At 38.9% G+C, this 24,615-nt stretch overlaps 2 protein-coding genes across 2 annotated transcripts in view; both read left to right on the forward strand.

Moving 5' to 3' along the window:
- Nucleotides 1–24,615, forward strand: part of pom121 (POM121 transmembrane nucleoporin) — a 357,082-nt gene that overhangs the window by 198,130 nt on the left and 134,337 nt on the right. The window lies entirely within an intron of this gene.
- Nucleotides 1,555–21,309, forward strand: LOC308090878 (keratin, type II cytoskeletal cochleal-like; the record flags this gene model as incomplete). The annotated part of the gene is made up of 13 exons (XM_080436150.1): nucleotides 1,555–1,666; nucleotides 11,398–11,711; nucleotides 12,352–12,563; nucleotides 13,849–13,909; nucleotides 14,824–14,919; nucleotides 15,485–15,649; nucleotides 15,923–16,048; nucleotides 17,161–17,381; nucleotides 18,291–18,331; nucleotides 18,500–18,535; nucleotides 19,303–19,359; nucleotides 19,898–19,966; nucleotides 21,209–21,309. The coding sequence occupies 13 exons, from the start codon at nucleotides 1,555–1,557 to the stop codon at nucleotides 21,307–21,309; spliced, it is 1,611 nt and encodes a 536-aa protein (XP_080292276.1).

Below are 24,615 nucleotides of genomic sequence, written 5' to 3' on the forward strand. Positions count from 1 at the left end.
TTGAATGAGATTCAAAACGGAGCAGCTATGGGAATCACACAGGTGAACGAAATCAAGACTCATTTATATTGAAGCCTCTGCCTACACATTCATTGTGTTGTGATCCAGGCTAGCCTATTTGAAACCTGTCTCCCCTTTATTTAATAATCAGATTTCTATTACCTGGCTCAATAATTAAGAATACACAAAGCAGAGCGGACTTGACGTCCAATTGTTTGCAGTTATGATGCTTCATGTTATTCAAGCGTTGGAGACAGCGACATCATTATCTCAGTCCTGGTTATTTAAGTTATTCTTTGAAGGGTAATATAACACGAATAAACCCATTTCAATGTCCCTCTATTCATATTGAGAGAATCCAGTTTGTTGGCGAGATGGTGAATGGAATCGCTATTTTTGGTTCCTTGATCAGATCACAGAGCACAGAAGAAATTGATACAAAATATTTGGAAGGCTCTATCAAAGTTCAACATCACTAATATGTTTTTCTTTGATTTTCCGTCTCTCTTCTCCTTCTATGCCCGGTTTAAGTTCCCCGGCAGTGTGATATCCCTCAGGAAGGGCCGTGTGCTCCCGATCACTTCTTTCCTCAGTCAGGCCAAGAAGAAGGAGAGAGGAGAGGAGGCAATGCAGGAGGAGCAACCCTCCAACCCCCAGCACTGGGTTGGGACTCGTTTAGCCCTGAAACATGACTGTCATACCATGACAGTCATGGTGCCGAGAGTTCCTGGTTTAGAGTGGTGTTTGATTGTTTTACATTGCCAACTCTCACATGTACATAAACATTCAGATTTCAAATATAAAGTGCTTACCCCCGAGCCACGGATGTTAAAGTTGATCCGTTCCGCAATAAGTACCCGTATCTCCCGTATTGTTCAATAAAAAGCATTTTAATCCGATTATCAGAGTGCAATACACCTCCCAACCATTAGTGTCGCATGGTTGAAAGCATTGGAGAAAATGGCCGGCGATCGGATTAAAATGCTTTTTATTGAACAATACGGGAGATATGGGTACTTATCGCGGAACCGATCAACTTGTAACATCCGTGGCTCGGGGGTAAGCACTTTATAATTGAAATCTGAACGTTTATGTACATGTGAGAGTTGGCAATGTAAAACACCACTCTAAACCAGGAACTCTCGGCTCCATGACGCGTCATGTGAACCATGGCTAGGACTCGTTAGCATTTGAACGGTTCCGATTCCTTACCGATTCCCTCTTAATGATTCCGGTTCCTAACGATTCCGATTCCCGATTCCTAATATTCTTTTTATTCTTTTTTTTCTGACATCCATTATACTTATGATATTCAAGTACATAATAAACACAAATTCAATCATACAAATGCAGTGTATCCACCCCACACACACTTGTAGGTGGCGTGACGTCACCACAGTCGCTTGCATGCACACAGCTGAGCCAAATGAAGACAGATGAGAAACCGCTTTCGGGAACCTTTAATGCAAATACGATGGAACTGGTTCCGGTTCTTAAATCTCGGAACCGGGTTGGAAAAAGAACCGGTTCCGGGTCCCAACCCTAACCTGCACAATGTGGCTAAACCTGACTGATCGTGCTCGGGCAGCTCGGCACACCTTCCAGAGGGAGTGCCAGAAGGCGGACAAGTACTGCCAAAGCCTTGGGTATCTGCAGTCTACCGAGGGTAAGTCATGGGGGCTGGCAAACCTCCTCACCCCAGATGCAGAGGAGCCACGGGACGAAACCCAGAAGAGACCCATTAAGATTGAAGCACATCTTGAGTCTATACAGGACAAAAACGGCACAAAAGAAACAAAACCACACCCTTACTATGGTGGAAGAACTCACAAATTAGTGTCTCCCTTGACGGTGAGACTAAATTGGTTCTCCCCTCAAATGACTTCTTGAATATGTTCCACTAAATTGTATAACCTTTCTGGACCTCATTGACATCCTTACTATGAAAAATAACTCATAAATTAGTGTTCTGTGCAGAGAAACAACCCCCCCCTACCCCCCCTCTCTCCCCCTCCTGTTCCCTGGTATGAATGAGTGTCTTGTCTATTGTTTGTCCTGTCTGTTTATTTTATTATTATTTTGTATGTCTCACATTTAACATGTACATTGATTACTGTATCTATTTTACTGTTTGTTCTGTTGTGCTGTGTTTTTTTTAATCGTTGTTTTGTTTTTTGTTTTTGTTTTGTCAAGAAAAATCAGACCTCTTTGTTTCATTATTTGACATGATGCCCCTGTCTTTACTGTCTGAAAAAATAATAAAGAGATTTGTAAAAAAAAAAATCACACCCTGTGTGAAGTGGGCGGTGTCTTGCTAGCTAATCACAATACTGAATGGAGTCAACCAATCATGTACAAAAGATAAATACATTTATTGAAACACTCTTTATGATGGACGAAACCATAACTTGAAAAAAACAAATTTATGTTTTTTTTCAAGTTATGGTTTCTTATAAGGGCTATGCACATGTGTCATGTGACACTGGCCAATCACAGTCCTGAATAGATTGTGATTGGCCAATGACGGTGCAGGATAATTGTACAAATTTCCAAACCTCACTTATAGGGGCGGTTTCACAGCGCAGGATATTTGTACATTTTTCCAAACCTCACTTATAGGGGCGGTTTCACCGCCCAAAAAAAGAAACAAAACCGAAAATGCTCATATCACATGAATTATATATGGATCTGCTTTTACTAAACTAGAAGATCGGGCAGCTACGCGGCCCTCACGCCTAGAGTTCCTACGTGCCACCGCCGATGTGACTGATATGGCCATATATGGAGATCCCTGATGTCATCAGTATATGCCCAATTGCCCATATATGGGCATGCTGATATAATAATAATAAACTTTAATTGTAAGGCACCTTTCATCACATGAAATGCAGCTCAAAGTGTTGATATAACTATTCATAGGGGTGGCCATTATGGTAAAAATATATCATAATTTCTGTTAGACAGAATCACGATCCATATATATATATATATATATATATATATATATATATATATATATATATATATATATATATATATATATATATATAGATAGATAGATAGATAGATAGATAGATAGATAGATAGATAGATAGATAGATATATAAATATATATATATATATATATATATATAATACCGTTGAAGGATCAAAGGTTGTCCATTTGAATATTAGAAGCCTTTTCCCCAAAATGGTCCTGCTCTTTACAAACCAAATGTCATTACAGTGTCTGAAACATGGTTAAGCAGTGATATTTCTGATGAGCAAATCCATATTGATGGTTACGTTTGGTTTAGAACGTATTATTCCTCAAATCGTTTCAGAGTACTTCGAATGCGTTTTTGTTTAATACAAATGTCATCATAATAAGCACTTGATTATTGAAAGTTTCTATAAGCTCCCATCAGCACCTTCTGACTCTACTAGGGACAGGGACGTGCTGGGCCCCTTTTTCAGCCTGGGAATCTCAGATAGAGAGGCCCTCAAGGTGCTCGGGCCAAAGGCCACGCGCCAGAATTATTGCCATACTTTAGATAACTAGACATAGTTGCAACACACCAACAACATGCAGTTTGCAGTTTAACGTTCTTCAGATAGCTAAGCAATCAGTCTGTTTGCGATCAACTCTTTTGTGATAGAAACCATTTTTTACAGCAGCCTACATTCACAACGTGATGCGATCATGCGTCGCTAGTTTGTGCTTGAAAAGTTTATCCCTGCTTAATGATGCTGGACAAGAAAGGCATACAGCCTTTCTGTTGTGCTTGCTTACCACATTACCCCCTTCCTTCACATGGTAAACTGTCCTTTCTACAAGTGTCCCGTATGCTTTTTCTCCCTCTCCCTGCTCAAAGACTCATGTGTAATGTATTCCTCGTAGTGTTGTGTGCTGAACATAGAAGATCTACAAGCACATAACACGTCGAGTCAGCGGCACATTATGGGCTTGTAGATCAGCTGTAATATGATTGGGTGGAACTCCTGGTCCACTGGGTGGAATGAACCGGACGTTCGGTTTGTTGTCCCACATTTCCCAGTGGCCAGCACGTTCCTGACCAGGGATATAGTGTCTACAATTTACTCTCTGAATTGTCCCTCAGAACTGATTATTTGAGGGAACTTTAATATCAGCTAGCTCGCTCGTTCTTCTTCAAGTGATAAAAAACTATTTGAAACATTTAACTCAACTTAATACTGAGCCTACCAGAGTCACTGAAACAACATAACAACATCGTCTCTCTTACATTTAATATTTGTTTCTCATCCAGATAGGATTATTGAGTCAGAAGTACTTTCTGATTGCTTTAGTGATCATTCTGTTATTTTCTGTGTCTGGAATATTAAAATTCCCTGTCTTCCTCCAAAATACATAAGCATGAGACAATGTAAAAACATAAATATTGATAACTTCATTCGGGATGTTTATATAGACTGGGATAGGTTTCAGTTGATACCCTGTTGATAGTTTTCTTTTGGACGAGTTTACTAAAGTTATTGATAAACATGCCCTTTGGAAATCTGTGAGAGTTAAGGCATTTACCATGGATTAGTTCTGACTCTGAGCCCTTTCTCTACGTTTAAAAAGTATTTTTAAACGTAGAGAAAGGGCTTGGGAAAAGTATAGAGCTAGTAAAGACAAAGTTGACAGGGATGCTTACAAAAACCCTAAACAGTTCTGGAAAAGGATGAACAGCATTCTGAGTCCTATAGAAAAAGTTCTGTCGCACAAATTTGTAGTAGTGACGAGGTTATCCATGACCCTGCTCTCATCTCAAATATTTTCAATCTTCATTTTTCTTCTGTTGGTAACGTTTACTCTAATGAGTCACCCTACTTAAAAAATTATGATAGCAATCCTATTATTCCTGGATCATTTACCTTTAGATCTATTTTACCCACAGAAATTTCACAAGTAATTTCTGACCTACAGTAAAGGTTGGTCCTGGTGGTTTGGATGCAAAATGTATCAAATTAGCTTCTCAAGTACTTATTTATCCTCTAGCTGATTTGTTTAATTTGTCATTATCTACCTGTTAGCTTCCATCTGTCTGGAAATGTGCTAAGGTTACTCCACTTCATAAGGGAGGCGACCCATTGGATGTTAACAACTACAGACCAATCTCTATCATTTTGTCTACTGCTACAATATTTGAAAAGTTAATTTCTAATCAATTACCTATGTAAATGTTTCAAAATTATCTCCATTTCAATCTGGCTTTCGTTCAAGTTTTTCTACCACTACTGCTCTCACAAAATATACCAATGATGTATTTTATTTCTTATTTTGGCAAACGTCAATTAACAGGTGCTATTTTTATTGATTTAACAAAGGCCTTTGTTTTGGTTGATCTTTATTTACTTCTAGATAAACTGTATGCAATAAGTGTTTCTCAGAAAGTGTTATTTTGGTTTAACACTTATCTTCATAACCGTTTCTTTTCACCAAGCTCATTCAGAATTTCTAGTGGTCGATAAGGGGATCCCTCAATATTAGGTCCTTTACTTTTTTCAATTTTTATTAATGATCTTCCCAAAATGGTGTCACTTTGTTCTATGCATTTATTAGCAGATGACACGGTTATCCACTCTGATATAGCTCAAATTCAAAGCTCTCTGCAGTCAGAATTTGGTCCAGGAATGGCTTTCAAATAACAATCTTATATTGAACAAGCAGAAGTCCTGCAGCATGCTGTTCGGTACTAGATATAATCTCTCTTTTTTTAAGCCTCACATTGATTTCATTAGAACTAAAATAAACACCAATCTTAAAATAATGTACAGATCAATCAATTGTTTTACTTTCAAAATAAGAAAACAGCAGCTGTTATTTCCTGTACTGGACTATGATGACATAATTTACCAGAACACCTCTGAAACACATCTCCATTCCTTAAATGTTGTCTATAATAGCATGTGTAGATTTGTTTTGAGGTATCCTTATCGTAGCATCATTGTGTTATGCATGATTCATTGAACTGGTTATCACCCCAAGCTACAGTATAGGAGACATTTTCATTGGTTGCTTTTCGTTTTCAAATCATCAACCATCAGCCATCAACATATTCTCTTAGACATACACAGGCTATGGAATGTGTAGCTGCAGTCACTGTGCACACAATGTGCACAGCATTTCTGAAGAAATTGGGAGACGTGCTTTTAAGTTCAAAGCACCGTCAGACTGGAACAACCTGCCCTTGTCAATTAGATCAATTTATTCTTTTAACACTTACAAGACTTCATTGCTGGCTCACCTTACATCTAGCTGTTCCTTTTTCTGCTTGTATTTATTTACTTATTTATTTTATTTCTAAGATGATCCTATATTGGCATCATGTTTGTTTATTTGAATTGATTGTTTTATTTTTATTTAAATTGTATTTAAATGTTATTTTAAATAAATAAATAAATAAAATATAAAAAATGAAGACATTTATAAAATAAAGAAGGTTGCTAGTATACTGACGTAGTGGGGTTTGAGATGGTGGAAGAGCCTTTGTGAATGTCCTTGACTGGCTTTGTTCTGTGTTGTTCTGTGTTTTCTTGTTTTGTGTTGTGCTTTGAGGACCCCCTCGAAAACGAGATGCTGCATCTCAAAGGGCTTATCCTCCAGTGAATTTCAATTTTCAAATGTTACTAAATATTTGTTGTTGATTGTTTCCTTGCCTACTATTTTCTCATAATCCTTGGAGGCTGAAATAAGGTTGTGTGTCTTTGTCTTTGTCTTTGTCTGTGTGTGTGTGTCTGTGTGTGTGTGTGTGTGTGTGTGTGTGTGCGTGCGTGCGTGCGTGCGTGCGTGCGTGCGTGCGTGCGTGCGTGCGTGTGTGCGCGCGTGCGTGCATGTGTGTGTGCGTGCGCGTGCGTGTGTGTGTGTGTGAGCACGAACATGCGTGCGTCCCAGCATTCCCAGTAGGCTATGAAGGCTAACTTTGTGGCTCCATGAATGTCCAAGAGAGAAGTTTCGAAGTTTGGTCCAGGAGGCAGACACCCTAAGTTTAAGAGCAACCTTAAAACGTTCCTTCTATTTGGGGAACAACAGCACCGTCATCATCCATAGTCTCTAATGTCTTCATGGCCAGTGCAGTGCCACGTTTGATGACCTCGTTAACAAATGACATGACCTGCCTGGTGAAACATGTTCAACAACTCTTACGAACGTGTAGTGTGGTGAAGTAAGTACTGTATGTACATTTTATTTGTATGGCACTTCTCACAGAGAAAACTCAAAGTGCAACACAAATAAAGACACAGCACGAAGCATTCAAATGATTAAAGACAACAAAAACACAAAAAACTAAAAATCTAAGACATTCCACAAATGCAACAATGGTATTTTTAAGTGGTTCTTAAAAATGTCCACTGAGGCTACAGCGTGCAAGACCTGTAGAAGAGCATTCCATAACTTTTTGTGCTGCCCACAGAGGAGCGTGGAGGGAGGAGCAGTTAGGGGTTAAGTGTCTTGCTCAGGGACATTTAGACACTGACGCCCTATTTTAAAAAATTTGAAAATACAAGATCTACAAGCTCACAGTTAAAGCTTGTAGCAGTTGAAATTTCTGAAAACGTGTCTAAAGTGTCTACATTTTAATACAGCATGCTTTGATGTTAAAAAGAAAATGTACTTTTTAATACTTACTTTAAAAGCGCCTACTCCAATACTTTTTTTCCAATCGTTTTTTATTTTATTTTAGAGATAGTACAATGTATAGCAGACGATACCAAAAAAAAACATAACACCACCAAAAACAGACAAACCATTACAATAATAAAGAAAAGACACCAAACACAAACACATTGCTAGGTTTTACGGATGCAGCTGCCTTTCTCACACTTTCTAGGGTCTTGTCCTCACATCAGTCCATCTGAGAATATGTAAGTAGTCCATATTTTATCATAAATGTCCAACTTTCCCTTAATTTTGAAATGCAAGTAATCTAGAGGTATATAACTTGATATTTCTGTCTTCCATTGGGCCAGTGTTGGGGGGGCCTTCCAATTTACAGCAATACATTTTTTGGCAGCGATGAATGCAAGGTTGCTCAATTTTCTTTGGTAACTGTCTGTCGCCACATTTGAAATGTGATTAGAAACCGATTAGACAGAGACGAGGGGAGGGTATCAGCCTAAGGTCAAGACAAGATAACATAAAGGAACAAATATCCTCCAAAAACAACTGAATAAAACTTCTTAGTTGTAGAAAACTAGAAAAATTCGATATATCCAATTTTTCTTGAATCTGTCTAAAAGAAAGCAAAATTCAGTTTTTATGTAAATGTGTGAAAATTGAAATACCGTTGTCCATCAATTGTTTAAATATACTACCATTGAAAATAAAAGGTAATGTAGGGTTTTTCCAAATGGGAGCATAGGGTGATAGAGGTCTTCTCCAGTTCAGAAACTTTTGAACAGAATCCCATATTTTCACATAGTGGAGTATACACGGTTTTAGATACAAACTCTAAAATTGGAGATCTAGTGGATCTAAATACTGCTGTAATCATGCATAAGGCACATAATAATATACTTTCACCCAGCATGCAGGAGCTGTTCAAAGCTAGGGAGTCCCAGTATGCACTTAGGGGGGGGGGGGGGGCGTGTATGTTTAAAACAAGAAGTGCAAGGACCAACACAAAAGGCAGGTGTATGTCGGTAAAGGGGGTTAACTTATGGAATAACTTGTGTGCAAAACAGTCACTACATTTAAAAAAATGTTCAAAAATAAGTTATTAAACAAATATAAAACAATATTATGATAAAGTATTCCAATAGTTTGTAATAATTAAATATATCAATGCACAGTAGACAAAGTTAACTTACTACAGGGATTAATGCATCTATTATTAAGGAGTAATAGGTGCAATCATTTGTATAAACAAAATTTGGCACCAGCTTTGGACATATGAATAGTATGTATATGCATGTATATGTACGGAACGTAAGTAATGTGTATGTATAATGTGCTTCTCTTTTGACATAGTTACGTGCTCGTGTGAGTGTATCTACTGTATGTATGTGTATAAGTGTGTAAGCATGGTATGGGTGTATGTGCTTAGGTGTGTAAGAACCATATTCTGTGACCAATTAGCCACAGAGTATGGTGAAGCATCGAAGGTGCATCTGTGTGTAGATATGGACCCATATTCTGTGGTCAAAAAGCCATACAGTATGGTGAACCATAGAAACATATTGTATTAAGTGAAACCTGACTTGTTTCCTCTCTCTTTTCTTGGACAGTCTCTTGCTTGGATCCTTTTGAATTACCCAATGCTTTCAGTTTCGTTATACCAGTGTTTGAAACTGATATTTCGTTTTGTTTTGAAACTTTTGTTACTTTTGGAACTTTTGTTACTCTTCGAATAGTGTATGTAAAAGTATTTTGCTTAGATTTGTCTTGGTTTTGTTAAAACAATGTTTGCTTAGATTTATCTTTTTATTCTATCAATTTGTCCAATGTTTTCAGCTTAGTTAAACCCATATTTGAAAAAGTGTTACTACTTTTTCTAAACTTAAGTTTGTTTAAAAAATGGTAGGCAAAATAAGCCTCGGCTTCAGCCTACACCTTTTCGGTGCCACTAGCATTAGTGGACGCAAATGTATGTATGTATATTTGCTTTTTTAAATGAACCGAAATAAATATATACTACTACTACTACTACACAGGTTATTTGTTATTTTCTTTAAATTGTTCATTCCACAGTACAAGGCATCCAGCGGTGACATATTGTAATTTTCTATTCTGACCCATGCACATGGTTCACTAAACCATTGTTTTAATGACTTTAATTGTGCTACCCAATAATAAAAATTCATATTTGGAATCCCGAGCCCACCCAACTCCAAAGGGAGATAGACCTGGCATAGTTTCAATATCCAGATTATAGATTTTTTTAATATTATACTGACTGATTATAGGTTCTTGGTTTACCTATCCTAGATTACTATTTCTATGCATTTGATGTATTACCTTGTGTTTACCTTATTTACTGTACATCGCTCTGGATTAAGAGCATCAGCTAAATTGTAAATTGTAAACATGTTTCACCGGGCAGGTCATGTCATTTGTTAATGAGGTAATCAAACGTGGCACTGCACTGGCTTTAATGATAGAAGAGACTATGGATGATGATGGTGCTGTTGTTCCCCAAATGGAAGGAAAGTTTTAAGCCTGCTCTTAAACTCAGGGTGTCTGCCTCCTGCTCTATCACACACACACACACACACACACACACACACACACACACACACACACACACACACACACACACACACACACACACACACACACACACACACACACACACACACACACACACACACACACACACACACACACACACACACAGACTGGTACCTGTTAGAATCTTAAAATACACACTTCAAGGATTGAGAAAATGCAGTTGAAAAATCCACCTTAAGTATTTTGTAAAAACAGAATTATATACGTACGTGATCTGAACATTTTCTTTTTTTGCGCGTTTTTTTGTCCTGTAATAGAGTCAAGATGTGCTTGAATCTGAATAATAACCACTTTATTGAATTCCTTTGGTCCAAATTGTAGGGGGAAAAAATAATTTGTCTCTGTAGGTTGTTTCCTTCAAAGGTTGTGCTCTTTTCTATATTTTCCATTTTCTGGTTTGGGTTCAGGATAATGTTTTTAAAGGGTTAAAATGACCCCATGGGACATTATTCCAGCCTGTTACCTGGCAGAATCTTAAAATACAGACTTCAAGGAATAATAAAAACCAGGTGGTGGAAAAAAAGTCCACCATATAGGCGTGGACCCCACTTTACATTACATAAATGTTACCATACATTTTGAGTGCGTCACATTAACTTAATTCATCCGTTTATAACTCAGAGAGTGTACAAATGTAACCAAATAGACCCCTAAGGATCCTTTTGGTTACATTTTGTACCATCAGAGTTAAATTAATGTTGAGGATTTTACTGTAAGAGTGATGAGTGAGTGATGTAGAATTCAATCTATGTTGGTTACATCAATGTTTCCCAAAATGAGATTAAATCTGTCTTCTTTTTTTTATGTTTCCTACAATTGAAAATAAATAAATATTATAGTTAATTATTATTTGTTTTAAGATACATTGAAAATAGCCGATATATAGATATTTTCACTGTTTTTTAAATAGGGCTTAAGTGGTTTTGGGAAACACCTGTGGTCAAATTCCTTCTGGCCCGCGGCAGGAACAATGCAACCTGTTTGTAGAGCGATGGGTTGCTGGGGGCCAGACAGCTGACCCATGGGTGGTATGTGACATACCGACTGGTTCCTCCACATTGGTGGGCCACATACCGTACCTTCACCATCATGCCACACCCTGTGTTGTGTGTATAAAAAAGGACAGCTCTCTCCTACACTCTATCCTCTCTCCACACCAACAGGGACTCCTTCTCCAGCAGCACCACACACCACGACCACCAACCAACCAACCATGTGTTCCAAGGGGAACCAGCGCAGCGGCAGCGGCCTGTACAGGGCAGCCGGTTTCAGTAGTATGTCTCTGGGGTCCTTGAACAGGACCAGGGTCAGCTGTGGACCCTACATTGGGTGTCACATCACTCCTGTATCGGTCGACCGTACCCTACTGACGTCGCTCAACTTGGACTTTGACAACGAAGCCCAAAAAACTCTCCGCAAGGAAGAGAAGGACCACATCGGGGACCTCAACAGCAAATTTCTTGGATTAATTGTTAAGGTAAGAGGCCTGTTCCACCGATGTTATCACAAGTTGAGAAAGTTGAATGTCGATTTGTGCATCGATTTATGGTCAAGTATTCTGAATAATTACGCTGACAATCCAATCCATTGCAGTTATTCAGAATCAAACACATTTAGTGCAGTTTAGTATCAAACACCTGTTAACGGTTTGTTGGTTTGCAGTGGTGTAAAGTAACTACGTACATTTACTCAAGTACTGTACTTTTATTATATTATACAATTTTGAGTTTTTTTTAACTTTACTCGTGTGTTTCCAATTGTACTTTTACTTCTACTCCACTACATCTCAGAGGCACTTTTACTCACTACAATTCTTTGAAAACGTTTTCTATTTTATACATAGGCTTTTTGAAAATAGCCGATCGGCGTCGCACCGCAACGCGTTGTGAGCTTGTAGATATGAGCTTGTAGCTATGCTATTTCAAACATTTTGGTACTTTAAGTACATTTTGATACCAATACTTTTGTACTTTCGCTCAAGTAAATTTTGAATTCCGGACTTTCACTTGTAACAGAGTACTTCCACCTGGCAGTATTGATACTTTCACTTAAGTAAAACATTTGAGTAACTTTTTCCACCACTGTTTGTTTGTTTGTTTGTTTGTGTTTTTATCCAGGATTTTCCTGCCGAGGAGCAGAGGAACAAGGAGCTGGAGACCAAATGGAAGCTGCTGCAGGAGCTGACCACTGCCTCGTCCGACATCGGGCCCACCAAGAAGGTCTACATCTCCACCCTGAACAGCAAGCTGGACATGGTCAGGGAGCACAAGAGCAGGCTGGACCTGGAGAGCCTCAGCATTGCCGAGAGTGTGAAAGACTACGAGAAAAAGTAAGAAAGGGAGCACTTCACCCCATTTTCAACCGTATCTTCAGTGGTGTAAAGTAGCTAAGTACATTTACTCAAGTACTGTGCTTAAGAACAATTTTGAGCCAGTTTTACTTTTACTCCACTACATCTCAGAGCTGAATATTGTACTATTACTCCACTGCAATTATTTGAATACTTTAGTTACTAGTTACTTTGTAGATTTAGATTGTTATTACAAACCATACAGTAACCACTTCAGCCCTATTTATTATTTTGGCAATTTGGAAATAGCCGATCTACAAGCTCACAGTGGGTCACGATGCGACGCATTGTGAGTGTGTAGATCTGCTATTTTCAAAAGATTTTTTAAAACTTGTGAAAACCCTGCATAATGAGTACTTTTACTTTTGGTACTATAAAGGTAGGGTAAGTGATTTTCTTTGGTTAGAATAAGAGTCAAATAGCTCTATATTCTATATTCACTCATTGCTATAGAGTATTTGTTCAGTAAAAGGAGTCTCCTTGTCTCTCCAGCTCTTTATAAAACAGAAAATGCATTTTCGTTTCAGTTTCAGTTTCATTTCCAATTTTATCCAATCAGGATAGAGAACTCAATCAGGATATAGATTAAACAAGTGAAATTGGAAATGATGACACTAAGAAATGAGCAGGCAAAATTGGAACTGGAACACTATAAAAGTGAAGCTTAAAAATGGGTACTTTCTCCTGATTGGCTGAGATTTTGACACCTACCGGAAAATGTATTTTCTGTTTAGCTGGAGAGACGGGGAGACTCCTGTTACTTAACAAACACTCTATAGCAATGATTACTATCAGAATATAGTGCTTTAACCTTTTAACGAAATACTTTTTGTTTTAACCAAAAAATATCACTTACCCTACCTTTAAGTAAATTTTGATGCCAATATTTTTGTACTGATTTTTGTACAATATTGTTGACACTTTTACTTAAGTAAAACATTTGAATACTTTTTCCACCACTGCTTATCGTCATATACTTGGTACCATTTGTGTTTTACTCCCTCTGACTCAGAGGAGGGCTGTGAAGTGTGAACGGTTCAGAAACCTGCCATCTTCCAGGGTGGATTCCAAGACATAAGTTTTTTTTCAAAAAACTGTTAAGAAATTTGTAGAATCCCCCAGAAGCAAAGATTTGAGTTAAAAATGTTCGCTTTGAAATACATACATACAGAATTGTATGATTGTAACATTATTCTTAGTCACATAAATGTAGGTAAATATGACACTAACAGGTGTGTTTTTGTTTTCCTGTGTCTGGTTTCAGGTATAAGGAGGAGATCATCAAGAGGCAAAAAAAAGCGGAAGAGTTCCTCGATCTTAAAAAGGTACAAATCATTGTTATACAGTACTGGAAAGTGCATTAGTTATATAACAGCAAAACCACTTTCTTAACCTCAACAAGCAGACAATTTTCATTGAGAGGGGGGCCCCAGCTAAATGTGTTAATCATTTTAACCACTTTAACCTTTAAAAATACAAGCTCACAGCACGTCACTTTGTGCCGTGCTGCGAGCTTGTACTGTACATCTGCTCTTTTGGGAAAAAGATTGGACTTATCTTGAAATTTTGAATAATTTTAAATTTTCAAACATAAATCTTCTTGGGGGTCCTTGACATGAAAAATATTGAGAACCACTGAGTCAATCAACTCACATAAAATGTGACGACTCCATCACAGCGAATAAGTGTGACATGATGTATATGTATGTAACACATACATGGGAAACTGGCGGCCCCCCCGACCTTCACTTAATGCAGCCTGCAGGTTTATATCGGAATACTGATAGATTATTGATTTCAGCTGTTACAATTCCAAACATGAAAACATGACCCACTTTAATTACTTCAGTCTATATTAGAAGCTTATTGACTAGTAATAATATTCTATTGTCTTTTTCATGTCCAATGTATTTGTATTTAAGTTCATAACGTTAACATAAGTATAACTAAATGCATTTGAAATTGAATAAAAATTTTACTTTTCAGGATTCCAATTCAAAAATAGCAAAAAAAAAAACAGGATTCCAATTTTAAAAATTGCAAAAACAGCAGATCTACAAGCTCAAAACGTGTCGCACTGAGACGCGTTTTGAGCTTGTAGATCTACTATTTTTGAATACAGTATATGCAATGTGGCCCTCTGGAGTGAGTGTGGAAATATAGTGGCCCTCTCCATCATCAAAGTTGCCCACCCCTGATGTAACACATATTCATCTGATGAAATGGTGTCTTCTTCTAGAAAGTGGATAAGGACTATATGGACCAGGTGAAACGGGAGGTGAAGGTCACTAGTCTGGTGGAGGATATCAAAATCTTCAGGACACTCTATGACATGGTAAAGCATCTTTACACAATTCACCAGTGGCGTAAAGTAACTAAGTACATGTATTCAAGTACTGTACTTAAGTACAGTTTTGAGGTACTTTTACTTTACTGGAGTATTTCCAATTGTCTATACTTTAACTTCTACTCCACTACATATCAGAGGCAAATATTGTACTTTTACTCCACTACAATTATTTGAAAAACTGAGTTACTAGTTACTTTGCAGATATACATTATTAGATTATAAAACATACATTAACCACTTTAGCCCTATTTTATACCTATAGGCTATTTGAAAATAGACGATCTACAAGCTCAAAACGCGTCGCATCGCGACGCGCTGTGAGCTTGTAGATCTGCTATTTTCTAACATTTTAGTACTTATACTTTTGGCACTTTAAGTACATTTGGATACCAATGCTTTTGTACTTTTATTCAAGTCAATTTTGAATTCCGGACTTTCACTTCGTAACAGAGTAGGCTACTTCTACATTGCAGCATTGATACTTTTACTTAAGTAAACCATTTGAGTACCTTTCCCACCACTGCTCACAACGTTGTTGGTTTTGCCACAGGAACTGTGTGAGCTGAAGGAGCACCTGAAGGGCCTGTCCGTGGTCGTCCAGATGGACAACTCCCGTGGTCTGAACATCGACCAGATCGTGTCCGAAGTCAAGGTCCAGTACGAGGAGATCGCCACACGTAGCCGCACGGAAGTCGAGAGATGGTACCAGGTCAAGGTGAGGAGAAGAGCAATGGTGGACAGTAACTAAGTACATTTACTGGAGTACTTTACTATTATGCCTGATTTTTACCCTGTCCCGCACCCAAAATATCCGATCTACAAGCTCGGCAATTTTTCTACACAGGATACCGTCTTACGACAAAATATAAATAAGGCTTTAGCCCGAGGAGGTGGGGGGGGGGGTCAGACAAACCTCAGGTGTGTGTAGACTAATAGTAACCAACTAAACTTCCTCTACTTCCTCTACTCAATCCCCTGCCCGCACCAGTTTGACCAGATTACCTCCACGACCGTCAAGACCGTCGGTCAACTGAGTGAAACCACGAGGGAGATCGAGGAGATCAAATACCAGATCATGCGTAAGACGAAGGATATCAAATATGTGGAGGACCAGGTGAGTACCGTACACGCCACTGAATGATGCTTGTGTTGATGATGTCACATTAACATGGGAGTAGTGACAGGGATGTGATCAAATCATACAGTATATGCATACGGTTAAGGGCCTTTCCCACCATGCACTGTAACTATAACTAGAGATCGTTATCGATACCATTTTTTTCCTTCTCAATACCGATATCAGCATTTTAGGGAGTATCGGCAGCTTTTCCGTATTGGTATCTGAACAACTGAACTATAACTATAATCTATTTGGTTCACCATTGTCTTTGTTTGGGTTGTTGGAACTATTTAAAAATAGATATCTTTATAGTTATAGTTATAGTGCTTGGTGTCATGGTGTGAATGGCCCTTTAGTCTGTGTTTGTTTTTTATGTCACACGTCGTCACGGTGTCAAGGGTTCAAGGTTCTTCATTGTTATGTCTTGTGTACAGGACAGTGGTGGAAAGTAACTAGGTACATTTACTTAAGTACTGTACTTAAGTACAATTTTGAAGTATTTGTACTTTACTTGAGTATTTCCAATTTCCAATACTTTTACTTCTACTCCACTACATCTCAGAGGCAAATATTGTACTTTTACTCGACTACAATTATTTGAAAACTTTAGTTACTAGTTACTTTTGAAATATAAATTATTATATTATAAAACATACATTAACCACTTTAGTCTTGTTTTATACATAGGCTATTTGAAAATAGCCGATCTATAAGCTCACAATGCGTTGCGATGCGACGCATTGTGAGCTTGTAGATCTGCCATTTTCAAATATTTTAGTACTTTTATTTTTGGTACTTTAAGTACATTTTGATGCAATACTTTTGTACTTTTACTCAAGTACATTTTGAATTCTAGACTTTTCCTTGTAACAGAGTATTTCAATATTGCAGTATTGGTACTTGTACTAAGTAAAACATTTGAGTACTTTTTCCACCGCTGGCAACTTAGAAACAAGTACATTTCCCAACAATCCTTTAATCCAACTAGGGATTGATTATTAATAGATTATTTGAATTCAATTATCGATGATTTATATTTCTTTTATAATCGATTAAATTGATTCTTTCGATTAACCGTTGCACCGCTGCATCTCCAATGTCCTCAGTGTAACAGGGTGGGCGACAAGATCTTGGATGCAGAGAAGCACGGCAAGAAAGTGGTGAAGGACGTCCAGGAACACATCGAGGCCCTTCAGAAGGGTCTGCAGAAAGACAGGCACAACATGGCCAAACAGATGAAAATCTACCAGGACTTGATGAACGCCAAGCTGGCCCTGGACATAGAGATCGCCACCTACGGGAAACTCCTGGAGGGAGAGGAGGGGAGGTGAATGCCTGGCCTGGGATTTAAATGGTTAACGATGTTCAATGGACCACTGTTTCTCAACGTGGGGTCCCATGGGGGTTGCCCCATTTAAATGATTGATAGTTAGGAACCAAAAAAAGAAACCCTTAAGGATCTGTAACTCTGAGAGTGCGCTTACGAGTCCGTTTGGCTCCATTTTGTTCAGTTTCAGAGTTAAATTACCACGGAGGGTTTTACAGTTTAGATTGAAGTCCCAGAGATAAAAATCGTATCACATGGGGGTGGTGGGCGACGCGACGTCACACCATCGGAAGTAATAACGGCGAACCTCACAAGATGGCGCCACCTGTCCACTGAACTCAATGGATGGGGGCCGCCATGTTGTGACAGCCGATGCAGTAAACGAAGAAGTTGAAAACATGTACTCAAAACCCAGTTCTCCTGCGTAGGAAGACCATATACCGACCGCTCACACCAAACGCCCCGGGAGACGTTAGGCTTATGATCTTTAGGCAGTGCTACTTATTACACAAGCACCTGCTAAAACATTGTGTACGTGTGTGACAACATAGTATCACATATAGCCAGCCTGGGGTTTCTGGGGTGGAGAGATCCGATCGCCTGGCTATAAGACTATTGACAACAAGGCTCTATTTTAACCAACAGTAGCTGACATTTTGGTCACATTTGAACCATTTGGGCGGCAGTAGCTCAGGAGGTAGAGCAAAGATGTCCTTGACTAAGACACGGAACCCCTAAACTGCTCCCTATGAGCAGGCTGGTGCCTTGCATGGTTTCCTTCGCCGTCGGTGTGAATGTAATGCACATTGCAAAGTGCTTCGTATAAAGGCGCAATATAAATGCACCATTGACCTTTTTTAATGCTGCTGGTTGTGAAATCTAACAGTGTGTAACCTCTGTCACTCACAGGATTGGACATCAGTCTATCATCAGCATTAGCAACAGCAACGGTAAGCATTTTACACCTTCAGATGTACACAGCACACACTCAATTGTGTTCGAAGCTTAAGACACTCAAAGCAGTGTGAAGTGTTGTGAGCTTGTAGATCTGTTATTTTCAGTGCGTAGCACGCATCTATAGTCTAAATTGTGTTTTTTAACTGCTCTCTTTCCTCCAGGTCAGTATTATGAACCTCCATGCACGCATCCTAAAGGTACGTATTTAACAAGTTTTCTTGTAAATTAATGCCTTACTTTGTCATACTAAAGCAAAATAGCAAAAATCGCCGATCTACAATCGATGTGACGCTTGTAGATCTGCTATTTTTGAAGTGAATGTGAAAGTGGTTAAAGGGATAGTTCACCCCCAAAATGACTTATTTTCTATCGATTAGTCACCTCATGGAAACTTGAATTCATGGATATATTTTAGTTTTTGTCGCATTCCTAAGCCAATCATTTGATGACCAACGGACCGGTAGGCAGCGGTTCCAAAGACACAAAGGAGACTCTTTGTGTCTCCTACCGGAACCACTGCCGGTCATCAAATGATTGGCTTAGGAATGCGACAAAAAAATGCATGAATTCAAGTCTCCATGGGGTGACTAATCGATAGGAAAAAAGTAATGTTTTGGGTGAACTATCCCTTTAAGCGTGTTTGTGGTTTTTATAAATGTTGAACCAATGAAAAGTATTAAGAAGAGCTTGTGACTAAATAATAACTACATTGGATCCATTGGAGGAATTATTTTTCCCCATTTCCTGAAAAGTAACAGTTTGGACTCTTTCCTCTCTAGACCCTGCGCCCTGCTGTGAGGAACAGCCTTGGCTTTTCTATCCATCATGTGGTACGTATTTTAGGGGCTTCGACTGTGTTTGTTGTGTCACTGTTTGGCTGTTTGGGTTTTTGTATCGTGGTGGTGGAAAGTAACTAAGTCAATTTACTCAAGTACTGTACTTTCTCTTTCTCTCTCCCCTATAGGCCGTGTGCCTTCTGAGAAGGTCCCCACAAGCAGTCCTGACCCTGACACTCCATCAGGTACGTATTTTACCACTGTGGGGCTTCCACTATGTTTGCCGTGTCACTCATACCATTAGACAGTGGTGGAAAAAGTACTCAGATATTTTACTTAAGTAAAAGTATCAATGCTGCAATATAGAAATACTCCAAATTTACTTGAGTAAAAGTACAAAAGTATTGGTATCAAAATGTACTTAAAGTACTAAAGTACTCAAATATACGAGGTTTTAGTACTAAAGTACTCCTCAAATATACTATATATAAAATAGGGCTAAAGTGGTTAATGTATGTTTTATAATATAATAATTGATAATTGCAAAGTAACTTGTAACTAAAGTTTTCAAATAATTGTAGGGGAGTAAAAGTATAAGTACTGAAAATTGGAAATACTCCATCCAGAGTAAAGTAAAAATATCTCAAAATTGTACTTACAGTACATTGTATACTTAGTTACTTTACACCACTGCCATTAGACAGGGTTTCCTAAACAGTTTTCGATGTGGGAGCCAAAGTACGAAGATTTAATCAAACTCTTCTTTTCTACTGTTCCCTCCAGGCCCTCCCGCACCAGGCCCTCCCCCATCGGTGAAGGGGTCTCATGACCCAGAGGTCAACAAGGATTCAAGTACGTATTTTACACCTGTTGGGGTTCGACAACATTTCGTCACTGTCGTGGCAGAAACCTGTGTTTTTTCCCCCGTAAATTAAAGGTAGGGTAAGTGATATTTTTGGGTATTTAAAAAAAAAGGTTAAAGTACTATATTCTGATAGTAATCATTGTTACAGAGCGTTTGTTCGGTCACAAGGGTCTCTCCAGCTCTTTAGTAAACAGAATATAGTACATTTTCAGGTAGGTGACAACATTTGAGCCAATCAGGAGAGAGCACTGAAAATGCTTTATCTGTTTATTAAGAGCTGGAGAGACATGGGAGACTCCTTTTACTGAACAAACACTCTATAGCAATGAGTACTATCAGAATATAGAGCTATTTAACACTTATTTTAACCAAAGTAAATCACTTACCCTACCTTTAACGCTCTTGTCATACTGTGTCACACAAAATCATTAAAAGTAGCAGATCCACAAGCTCGAAATGCGAAACTACGTGTTATGAGCTTGACAATCGACTACTTTTGCTGTTTTTTAAATTTTGAATCCTGAAAAGTAACAGTTTTGGACATAATGTTTCCACCCGACAGAGACTATTTGCTGTGTTGACAGGGTTTCCTAAACTTCAATGTGGGACCCGAAGTACATAGATTTAACCAAACCCGCTGCAATGTCCTCTTCATTTCTAAAATGTTCACACCTGTTCTGTCTGGCAGTGGGTTTGTGTGCCGGACCGGTTGCATAACTAGGTTGTGTAAACTAAAATGTCTACAGATGTACGTATCATGGCATGAAGTAACTACATTTACTCAAGTACTGTACTTAAGTACAATTTTGAGGTATTTTTTTTATTTACTGGAGTATAGATTTTCAATACTTTTACTTTTACTTCTACTCCACTACATCTCAGAGGCAAATATTGTACTCTTACTCCACTGCAATTATTTGAAAACTTTATTTACTAGTTACTTTGCAGATATAAATTATTACATTATAAAACATACATTAACCACTTCAGCCCTATTTTATACATAGGCTGTTTGAAAATAGCCGATCTACCATCTCACAACGCGTCGCATGGCGATGGGTTGTGAGCTTGTAGATCTGCTTGTAGATGAGCTTGTAGATCTTGCTACTAAAATATCTGAGTATTTGTTCCACCACTAAAAGCTATATTAACACATTTAGCTGGCGACCCCCTGTTACCCCCCCCCTCCCTTTGAGAACCAATGGGTTGAACTGCGTTCTTTCCTGCAGGCCCCCGTCCTGCGTCGCCAAGCAGAGCTCCTGCTGTTGACATCACGGTCACCGACACCCCGGAGAACAAGACCAAGACTAGCCCTGACACTAAAGAATAACACAGTACAGTATGAATAACAACATGAAGTATCATGGTTATTATTAACAGAGCCTGTTACTGTATCGCCCTCGTATCCCGTCATACGAGTGTAATGGCCTACGCAAAGCATACTAAACCACTGAGACAAACGTACCTGTGTATTCACTTATGTCTTATGCTTCATAATGGCATTTTGAATACTGACAAGCGTCAACTCGGTTGCACGATCGTTTAAAATATGTCCAATGTTTAAATACACGTCCAGATGTTGCTTTGTTGCAGTGGTGGAAAGTAGTACATTTACTCAAGTACTGTAAAATGTTGAGTTTTTTTTTTACTTTACTGGAGTATTTCCAATTTTCAGTACTTCTACTCCACTACAGCTCAGACGCAAATGTTATGCTTTTACTACATACATTTTGATGCCAATACTTTTGTACTTTTACTCAAATACATGTTTAATTCCAGACTTTTACTTATAACAGAGTATTTGTACATTGCAGTATTGATACTTTTACTTAAAAGGAATACTTCCCTTAAAAAATAAATTGGGTCATTGTATCGTCTACTCAGGCTTTTGTGAGCCCCCCAGACAGTTTAAGTTGTTTTTCAGTTTTAAGTGAAATATCCCTTTAAGTAAAAAATGTGAGTACTTTTCCCACCATTGCTTTGTTGTTTTACATTCATTGTCATTAAGTGAAATAATGTCTTCATATACTGCTAGGTACATACAGCCTTACTGTCTTTCCATTCACTGTATTAGCCTAACAGACTAGCGTGTGCACGTGATGCAAAACATGCTGATGATCATCATTGGCCTTACATGTTTTGACAAGTTGAATATTATAGAGTCAAAATGGCCCTTCATGCTGTATTATGCTGTTGTGAGTACTGTGCAATATAACGATGGTCTGGAGAACTATACTGGTCATGTAATAAAACTTCCATCTCAGAAATACAACATGCCTGTGACTTTGTTTTTCCACCTTCATTCGCTCCACTCCATCCCATACCAAACACACCAAAGCAGGCCTGCAATTCCATAATTTTAGGCACACACTTTTTTTTACCAGCTGGCTCGAAGAGCTGCTGCTGGTCTAGGAACAAACAGAGCACTATTCAACACCTATATGTAACCATTACAGAAATGTAACTTCAACTACGCCACCTTGGGAGTTTCGCCCAAAGAGTCAATTAAAGTGCTAAAGTAACTATACTGAAGTGCAACACAGGTTTGTTTGTAAATGACTGGAGCAGAGACTTCTCAAGATAATCAATAACATTTATTGTAAATGGCACAGGGTGATATCATAATGTTATACTTTAATTAGATAATCACAATTTAATCACAATGTAATGTTAAACGAGTAGAAGGCACTATAATAAAATATACAAGTGAAAGGCCACAGTCAGACTGTAGGGGGGAGGAGAGACGGAGGAGTTAGTACAGTGACACTTCAAACACTTCAGACACTAAAAAAACACTTACACACAACACTAGGTGGGTTAGGTGCACACAAACCACACACACGGCGTGCAGTGGATAGCAGAAGTTCTCCCCCACAGTGCGACTGCAGTCGCCTCCAACTAATGGGGTACAAGAAATGGCAATTAGATATAATATATAAACAGTGGCATAAACAGTGGAAGTTGGATGATCAATGCAAAAGTACAATACATCAAGAAATAACTAACAAGAAAAGGGGCAAAGGCAGCAATGGAGCTAAGGAGCGCCTATAAAACAAAAGACAACAGTTAGCCCCCACCAGGCATTATAATTACACATCAAAATGCTTTCAAATCAAAATACATAACATTAAGTACCTCAACAGTCAAGGTCTGTCTATAGGGCAGGGGCACGGCAGCATACACAGTGGCACCATAGCAGGCCTATAATGGCCGGAGAATACAGGGGCCTATAAGTACAGAATTATGTTATAACCACCATACTGGTACGAGGGCAAAATCCATACAAAGGCAACTTTACACCACGTACCTCAGGTTAAGTGAGGTTTGGGCCCTACCACTTGGCCTAGAAACCACCTCTCGGTCTTTGCTCTTATCCTCAACAGTGAGGCAGAGAGGAGGGCGACTGAGGAACATACAGTATACCATTATAATAAATACAAAACAACAGTAAACAGTTTAAAAATTTAAAAGGAAAACACTCCATTGCCTACCTTGCTCAGACAAGCCAGTGCCTACAGAGTCAGAGAGCCAAGCTAGAATGCATGCATGAGCACCAGGCTTTATAGGGGAGGGGTTAATCAGTGATTACCTACACATGTGTAATTGGGGCGTGGACCCAGAAGCCTGAATGGAGACAGGTCTCCCTGTTACATATACGTCATGTTTTCGATCATTGGCTGTCTTTTAAGCCAATGGGGAGACATCCCATACTCTGAACGGCGGTCTCGTCCTCCCATGCTATGGCATTATAACAGCTCAGCAGTGTTGCCATATTCTGCGAGAGAAATAAGCAACCAGGTCTATGAAAACAAGCCCAAAAGAAGCGACTAGGCTACGGCTATTTGAAAATAGCCACCTTATGTATTGCAAAAATCACCGTGGTATCCATATTGCTCCCCCCGCCCCAACAGAGTAATCACAGACGAGCAGTGGCGGAAAAAGTACTATTTTCTTTTTTTACTTAAGTAAAAGTTAATTGGAAATACTCCAGGAAAGTATCTCCTTCCCACTTGCCCCCCACCCCTCTTCTTCTCCTCCCCCCCCTCTTCTTTCTTTGGAATTAACGTTGCGAGGGGAATGATGTACAAAAACGAATTTCACCAACTTTTTTACCTTGTAAACCTGTGATGTGACAATAAAACTGATTCTGAAAGTATAAATGTACTTTATAGTTACTTTACCGCAGGCAGACGGCGGTCTCATCCTCCCATGCTATGGTGGTATCAGAACCCCTACCAGCAGTGTTGTCAGATTCTGTGAGAGAAATAACCGACCAGGTCTATGAAAACAAGCCGTGCATACATGGAACACACACACACACACACACACACACACACACACACACACACACACACACACACACACACACACACACACACACACACACACACACACACACACACACACACACACACGGTCAGCTGCTGCAGTCCTCACTTCAGACCATGATTTCTCTGCTGCCCAGCAGAAACCAGCTAACTCCAAAATGTTCATTTTTCAGGAAATGACAAAAACAAATCAAAAAGTGGAGTTAGGAGGTTTTGTTCATCATTGATAAGAACAGCTGAATGGACCTCCAAGCTCACAATGAGGTTGGAGGTCAAAAGGGGGTGGAGGCTGGAGTCAGCTAAACCAG

The sequence above is a fragment of the Gymnoscopelus braueri genome, assembly GCF_963280865.1.
Source record: "Gymnoscopelus braueri genome assembly, chromosome: 8".
NCBI classification, from domain to species: Eukaryota; Metazoa; Chordata; class Actinopteri; order Myctophiformes; family Myctophidae; genus Gymnoscopelus; species Gymnoscopelus braueri.